The sequence below is a fragment of the Stegodyphus dumicola genome, chromosome 5 (assembly GCF_044657685.1).
Source record: "Stegodyphus dumicola isolate Sdum_Otavi_A_Nest chromosome 5, ASM4465768v1".
In the NCBI taxonomy this organism is placed as follows: domain Eukaryota; kingdom Metazoa; phylum Arthropoda; class Arachnida; order Araneae; family Eresidae; genus Stegodyphus; species Stegodyphus dumicola.
In genome coordinates, this window is record NC_140772.1 from 33,918,645 (window position 1) to 33,927,335 (window position 8,691).

At 32.4% G+C, this 8,691-nt stretch overlaps 1 protein-coding gene across 1 annotated transcript; it reads right to left on the reverse strand.

Moving 5' to 3' along the window:
- Positions 1 to 7,077: 7,077 nt before the first annotated feature.
- LOC118183232 (histone H2B-like) lies at positions 7,078 to 8,163 on the reverse strand. The gene has a single exon (XM_035352700.2). It carries the CDS (start codon positions 8,095 to 8,097, stop codon positions 7,723 to 7,725), a length of 375 nt encoding a protein of 124 aa, XP_035208591.1. The 5' UTR covers positions 8,098 to 8,163; the 3' UTR covers positions 7,078 to 7,722.
- Positions 8,164 to 8,691: the final 528 nt, after the last annotated feature.

The following is an 8,691-nucleotide window of genomic DNA, read 5'->3' on the forward strand; positions in this document are numbered from 1 at the left end:
GTATTCACATCACAAATGGAAATTCCCAAGCTAAACTATGAATATTGAGCTGTTTGAGAAAAATGAACTGACAAAAGTAACCAATGAAAAGAAACTATAAAAATACTTAAGTACATGTTCTTCCATTTATAATGCAGCTGGGCACAAAACTACTCGCACATGTTGTGTCAACCCTGCACCAACAGGCTTACATTTAAACACAAAAACACATGAAAAATGAAAGAAATTGTTAAAAATTACATGAAAAAATTTAATTCATATAGTGTTGGTAATACTAATCCTGATTATGACCATGTTTCAATCATTTAGAGAAGAGATTGCAGAAGACAAGTTGTACAAGTTTATCATGTTTTTTTAAGAATATTTTTTTCAGAGCACCAGTATGAGTGTGAGTTGCAATAAAGCACAACAATATGTATGTGAATTATATTGGTTACTATAACTAACCTAAACGTTTAAAAAATTGACCTACTTTGGCTCATATCTTGCATTGTGTAAACATTAAGCTTTTCATACACTCTTCCTAAATCTGAAGAAAAACATCAAATGTGTTATCAAAAGATTGATGGCAGATATGCCAGCAGAAGTTAAACAAGAATTACTTTATCTAAATATTCCAGTCTTATAATGTCATCAATTACAATGAATGAGGAATGGAATTCCTACACTACTGCCAGTATTTTACGTAGAAAAGCCAAGGAACCTGGAAGGGGGAAAAGTTTACGAAATGACTCATTTACTGAACATGAGAATAAAAACTGTCCCATAGGAGTCACCCTGGGCTGATTTAATGCTTCTATTGTCAATGTTAAGGGCACACGCAGAGACCTTGCTTATGTAAGGTGCTCTGAATCACAAAAATGCCCCATAAAAGAGAAAAACTCCAGGAGTACTTTATGCAGGACAGAAAAACAAGACAAGGAAATGATTCAGTTCTTGATGAAAAAAAAAGAAAACAGTCAAAATGCAGAAAAGGTCACTCTAAACATGACACTGACACTCAAATTATTATCCAAGTTTCTGAGTGCCCGGCAGACAGATGGTCTTATGCAGCGACCAGCAACTTTTCCCATGATCACAAGTACGATCCCAGGCGAACTTGTAAATATAATTTTTGAACTTGTATATTTTCCTACTTCCATCTTGTTTGCTATATTTTTTTATGTTTGTGAAGATTTACAGTATTTTTTATAAGATTTTATGCACGTTTTTTTAGTATTTCATCACGTGATTACTTGTGCTACTCTTGCACTACCTATATGTCATGTCAAGCATAATTGCTTGCCTAAAAAGAATTCCTTATTCGAATTATTGTCATCAACATAGAAGTTTTTCCAGACATTCATTCATTCAATCAACAACCTAGAGGAAAGACGAGAGTTGCGGAAGTACAGTACCAAAAAGTTGAAGACTTCTCCTAAGAACACTGATCTACTGAGCAAATCTCGGTGTAGAGAAACATCCCATTTATGCCATTTTTCTTGAATATTATACAGTACAAAGTCTGTAATCCGGATGTCCATAACCCGAACCTCAAAGCTACAAACTTTATGCACATGCGTAAACATGCTCATAATGTGTTTACGCATGCACGTTTAATGTATAACGGACGGTGTAAGCTAGACTAAAATTATCCAAGGCATTTCAGTTAATGTTGCAGATTGCGCTGTTCCTTAATCTTTTAATTGGACCCGGCTTATTATTTTTTGCAGACTGTTACAACCATTTTATAAAAATTAAGCTTGAACTTTTGATTATGTCAAAAAGAGTTTCCAAAGGATCTACAAAACGAAAGCATGTTTCGATGTCCATTAAACAAAAAGCGGATTTGCTGCAAAAAATGGATAAAAGCCTATCAGTCTCAAAATTATGCGAGAAGTATGGCATTGGAAAGTCTTATATGACACAAGAAAAAGGAACTTTTTGAATTTTTTCTGGAAGCACCTTAAACAACTTACATTGAAAGAAATGTTTAAATAAAGTAAACAAATAAATAAGCTTTTTTTGTAAATTTTGATACCCTTTAGATCATAATTGTTCTTTATTTCATAAATTACGATTTCATATCTTTAATTGTATAATTTCTGTATGCCATCTTACCAGATTTAAATTGATGATCTATAATCCTTAATCGCCAAAGTCCCGATAAGTCTGGATTACGGACTTTGTACAGTCAAAAGTCGTTAATCCGGACTCGTCTGGACTTCGGCGATTCCGGATTATAGATCATCAGTTTAAATCTGGTAAGATGGCATGCAGAAATTACAAAATTAAAAATATGAAACCATAATTTATGAAATAAAGAACAATTATGATCTAAAGTGTATCAAAATTTACAAAAAGATAAAGCTAAATATTTATTTGTTTACTTTATTAAACATTTCTTTCAATGTAAGTTGCTTCGTTTCATGTGATAATACTTTCTCTTTAATTCTATTAAACAGACATAATTTCTTGTTTAGTTACAAAGTTCCGCTGTTCAAGTCCTATAATCGCTGTGTTGAGAATACCGACTAATTTGTCAATCGAAATGTTTTCGTTTTCAATAACCTCTGGGTCACTTTCTTCATTATCGGAAGCGAATTATAATGACGAGGAACTTGATTTAAATCATATCAAACATGGAGTACATCGACATGAAATACTACACTTAGTAAGGAATTATAAGCCAAATTAAAATAAAAACATCTGCCCTGAAGATAAGGATAGTGCTGACAGATCAACTTCCAATCCTCAGCGTGAAATTGATAAACAGATTTCGGATTTCAAAACATACTTTCGCTTTGTAGATACAAATTACATATTAGTAAATATATATTGGAAATTCTATTTGACATAATCGAAAGTTCAAGCTTACTTTTATAAAATTGCTCTAACAGTCTGCAAAAAATAATAAGCCGGATCCAATTCGAAGATTAAGGAACAACGCAATGTGCAACATTAACTGAATTAGATAATTTTAGCTTAACTTACACCTCTGTTACACATTAAACGCGCATGTGCACAAACATATTCGCAGCCGTAAAGGTCTTACGCGCATTCTTAAACACCTGTGCGCATGCGTGAACGCGACGCGTGCGCAGAAAGTTTGTAGCTTTGAGGTCCAGATTATAGATCATTCCGGATTATGGGTGTCCGAATTAATGACTTTTGACTGTACTGTATTCTCCATTCATAGACTATGTAAGTGGCACGGGGAATTTTGCTTATTTATTAGTTTGGTGGTGGACACCCGGATTTCGGACTTTATAATAAAGCCTCTGAATGATCATTACCCATGCCTCCAGATAATTTTGATTTAACTGTATTTCATCCTTAACATTTATTTGCAACCTCCAAGTCATTGCCAGTATGTATCGAAATAGGTTTTCGTGAATTTTTAATTAGTCATTATAATCAAGATATTACTGTACAGTCAAAAGTCGTTAATTCGGACACCCATAATTCGGAATGATCTATAATCCGGACATCAAAACTAAAAACTTTCTGCGCATGCGCCGCGTTGACACATGCGCGTAAGACCTTTTACGACTGCGCATATGAGTGTGCGCAAGTGCAGAATACGTTTTCGCGTGCACATTTTATGTATAATGGACGTATAAGCTAAATAATTATCTATTTCAGTTAATGTTGATGATTGCGTTGTTCCTTAATTTTCGAATTGCATCCTGCTTATTATTTTTTGCAGACTGTAAGAGCAATTTTATAAAAGTAAGCTTAAACTTTCGATTATATCAAATAGAATTTCCGATATATATTTGTTAATATGTAAAGGATCTAAAGCGAAAGTATGTTTTGAAATCCGAAATCTGTTTATCATTTTCACGCTGCTCGGCGGGGGGCGCGTAATGAATTGGAAGTTGATTTGTCAGCACTATCCTTATCTTCAGCGCAGATGTTTTTATTTTATTTGGCTTATAATTCCTTACCAAATGTAGTATTTCATCTCGATATGCTCCGTCTTTGATATGATTTAAAACAAATTCCTCGTCATTATAATTCGCTTCCGATAGCGAAGAAAAGTGACAGAGGTTATTGAAAACAAAAAAATTTCGATTGACAAATTAGTCGGTGTTCTTGACACAGCAATTATAGGACTTGAACGGCGGAACTTTGTAACTGAACAAGAAATTATGTCTGTTTAATAGAATTAAAGAGAAAGTATTATCACATGAAACGAAGCAAAATTTAAACAACTTACATTGAAAGAAATGTTTAATAAAGTAAACAAATAAATATTAAGCTTTTTCTTTTTGCAAATTTTGATACCCTTTAGATCATAATTGTTCTTTATTTCATAAATTACGGTTTCATATTTTTAATTTTGAAATTTCTGCATGCCATCTTACGAGATTTAAACTGATGATCTATAATCCGGAATCGCCGAAGTCCCGACGAGTCCGGATTAACGACTTTTGACTGTATTTGGTTAGTGGCCGATTAATTATAAAAATTTTAGATACTTTTCCGTTATTCAGACGCAAACAAAAAATCGCCAAATAATGTAGAATCCCACCAAATTTCTTACAACTATAAGGAGAATGTTCATTTGGGGCCATATGCTTTATTCTATGAATTCATTCAAAACAAAGCATGTTTTTCCTTTTTTTCTTCTATCTTAATTTTTGTTTTAAAAAATTATGAAAATTTAAGATTCAGTCAGAACTGAAGAAGATGAAGTCTCTTTTTTTTCAAGAGAAAGGTTTATTAGCAAAGAATGCAATATCAGAATCATGAAATGAAACTGTCTTTTTGTGATAGAATACGTTGGCGGTGCAATCTTTCAACATGCCACACGAAGTAGAGCATTCACAATGGTATGTGGTTCAAATCGTCCAGACTGAGTTTTCTAACATCTTTGAGGTTTATTTACAGCTGGAACGCAGAGATGACAGTCAAATGGTGTGAAAAACAACTGGGTATGAATCATAATACAGTTGTAGATTGGAACAACTACTCAAGAGAATTTTCTATAAAAGTATTAACGGAATGCGAGGGAAAAAAAAAAAAAAAAAAATGGTAATCCTGAAAAACACAGTTGAAATAGGCGAGAGAAAATGAAACAAAACGAAAGAATACAATGCCAGTCGAATTCCTCCAGAACAGTAGACATTTGATGGCATTTGCAGCAAAACGAACAAATGCTCTCTGGTTAAAGTTCCAAACCGTTCTTTACCTGTACTGTTACAAGTGATAACAAATCACATCAAAGGGTCATTCATCTATTCCAATTCCTGGAAGGGCTGCTGCACAACTAAAATGGAAGAAGCTGGTCTACAACATTTCATATCACAGGTACTATTTTGTTGATCCCAACACTGATGTGAACACTCAAAAAATCGAACGACTTTGGGGCACTGCCAAATGGAGAAATCAATTCTCACCATCATTACAAGTCGTACTTCGCTGAAATTATGTGGAGACGAGGAGTAAATGATCCATTTGAGCAAATTCTCAAGGACATCACCGTATTCTGGAAAAATCAATACTTATAGGCATTCTTTTTGATAAAACTGTTTTGTTTACAATTCATTAATATTTGTTAACTTGTTTTGTTTACTATTAATAAATATTTGTTTATAGTTAACTTGTTTTGTTAATAAATATTTGTTTATAGTTGAACTTTTCCGACTTTTATTCCATTGACTGTTTTGTCATTTACTTCGCTTGGCAACTTGTCTCGCTTGCGTTTAATTCACAATTGTCAACATTTGCACCCCGCTAACGGAAAAGTACCAAATTTTATCAAAGCTTTTGCTCTAATGAATTCATTTACATAAATTTCCATTTAGTTCCTTATAATGTTTATGAATCTTACTTAACAGACAGCTTTTAGAAATCTGTTATATACATTTGCTTGTAATGCAAAATACTACTAGTTGATCTCAAACATGACCATCGTGAACTTTCACAGTTTCATGTTTGAATCATAAAGCATTACATATACACAGAATGAAAAGATTCTGTTCTTTGAACAATTTTCTCATTTATTACTCTGCCGTACAACATTTAACTACATTTTAACTATCTCAGATCAGTAAATCTTCAATATGAAAAAAATTCTAACATGCTTCCTTGAGTAAATCTTAAGGGTAAATATTACTTCTAATATGAATGGAATTAAATACATTAATCTCATTTAATACTCTTAATATATTGAAATGAACACAATTTAGAATGTATTCTTCAGATTAGAATATATTCAAGATTTAGAATATACTCTTCAGAATATATTCTTGGGACAAAAACTTAATCATTCAATTTTTAACAGATATCATGTAAAGTTAAAAATCTTTAAAATTTTCAACAAGAAAAAATTGTACATTATGCAGAATCCCATAAGTCACAGAATCAGAAAGACAATTAACCACCAGTAACTTAAGACTGATAAAAACTATAAATTTATTCACATAGTGGTTTGGTTTGTAATATAACTAAGCAATAAACTTTTCAGAAATTTACTGCATTTAGATAAACATCAAGCCTGAAAATGTTTGACGATTTGGTTTGTATTATAACAATATATACTGTTAGAAATAACCTTTTCAGAAAATTACTGCATTTAGGCAAATACCAAGCTTGAAAACTTTTTCACTTTGTATGACAGTATGCTAATTAAAATGCCTTTTGGTGTCATCACAGCTATATGTTTAGCTAACTAAAATGCTATTAGTTTCAGAAAAGACCTTTTATAACATACTGTAGTACAAGGCAAATGTACTTTAAAACACTTATTTCTAATTATTTGAAAACTACATTTTACAGAAATGTACTGCTAATTGTTTAAAATGCAATTTCCACGCAATTCAACAAATCTTATGTCCCCCACCAAAACATCACAGTGGAAATATGTGCTTGTGAACAATATGACACAAAGGTATTTGAATTACATAATCAAAAGTGTACTACTTCAACATACATTAATAATTCAAATTGTGTGCTTTCATTTTTTTCACAATCGAATTTTTCAATCGTAATTAGGCATGCAACTATCAAAAATTCTATTTTTCCAAGTTTTGGTGAATTTTATCTTAAGAAAATGTATTTATTAGAATTACTGTTTACAATAAGAACACATTTTTTTTTTTTAGCATCAAATTTTATTTAAACCATGAAATTGAAACATGAAATTACACAACACTTGAAAATGTACATGAATTTAGAAATTATACCTTTCAGAGAAACAAGTGACATTTCTAAAAATTTTGTTAATAGCACTTAATTTGAAGTACACGTCAAATTTACAATTAAACATTTTCAGAACTAGCAAGTTATATATCAATAACTAAGCATAAAAAATGCTTGCATCAATGATATTACTATGCAAAAATTAATTTTAAAATACTACTACTTCTGCATGACGTAAGATATACTTAATTTTAAGAAAGTACTAGCATACAAAATATACCAAACTGCGTTCAAGAGCACACTGAAAAATATTACGCAAGATACAATAGTCCTGTTCGTTGCAAATGCAAAAAACTAAAGGTTTTTCCAGAGTTATTATTTCGTTACTTGAAGAATCTTACTTTTGCATATTCACATGTTTCCATCTAGTCACTTGTCATAACAGACACGTAGCCATGAAAGGTAATGAGGCTGCATGGTACGAATAATATTTAAAACACTAGTTAAGAATAATAAAACACGATGCTTTTTCATATAAGTAATACTTAACCCAAGAACATGTAAAAAAAATGGAGCCTTTGGAAATGAGTATGTTTACTTGGAGCTAGTATACTTGGTCACAGCTTTGGTTCCCTCGGACACCGCATGTTTCGCAAGTTCTCCGGGAAGAAGTAAACGCACAGCTGTTTGAATTTCTCGGCTGGTAATTGTTGAACGCTTATTGTACTGAGCTAGACGAGACGACTCCGCAGCAATACGTTCAAAAATATCATTAACAAAGCTGTTCATTATAGACATAGCTTTGCTGGATATACCGGTGTCAGGATGCACTTGTTTCAACACTTTGTATATATAAATGCTGAAACTTTCCTTCCTCTTCTTCTTCTTTTTGCGTTTATCACCAGTACGAACGGCTTTTTGAGCTTTCCCAGCCTTTTTCACAGCTTTACCACTTGGTTGAGGCGGCATAATTACAGATCACTTTAGCTGAATTCCTTACTAACGCGTTACAAAACTGAGCAAAAATGGTGTTTTTTCTTCTAACAATAATGCACTAGACTCTGCTAGGATTATCTCAACAATTTCTCGAACTTCGTAGAAAGCTATGTTTCGTTCCACCAATGGTTAAACTCGATATCATGAAGTTGACCAATCACGTTGCAATGACGTCACCGACGGCTACTACATTTTATTTTATTATTTTTTTTCCTACAGTGACGTCACCGCGTCTCTTTGTTTTCGAAAATGGTGGAAACAGGTTATGCGGTATGTGAGTCAAATCAATATGCTGTGAAGATTATTAAAAATATTTTTAAAACTATTAATTTATACGATTGCACAGAAAAATTTATTTTAAAATTTTAGCTGTGTTGATACAAGATATTTTATGTTTTATTAGTTTATTGCGGTAGTCATGCCGAGATAAGGCTGGGAAATAATAACGCCACTCAAAGAAAGAATATAACCTTTGAATTGAGAGACAAAAAGAGTGTGACAGCGCGCGACCAAAGAATTTCTAAGGGCACCCTACAGATTCTTTGGCGCGAAAATATTTCATGTAAT

Excerpts from the sequence above, each read along its gene's own strand:
- LOC118183232 (XM_035352700.2), bottom strand. The coding sequence starts at position 8,097 with ATGCCGCCTCAACCAAGTGGTAAAGCTGTGAAAAAGGCTGGGAAAGCT.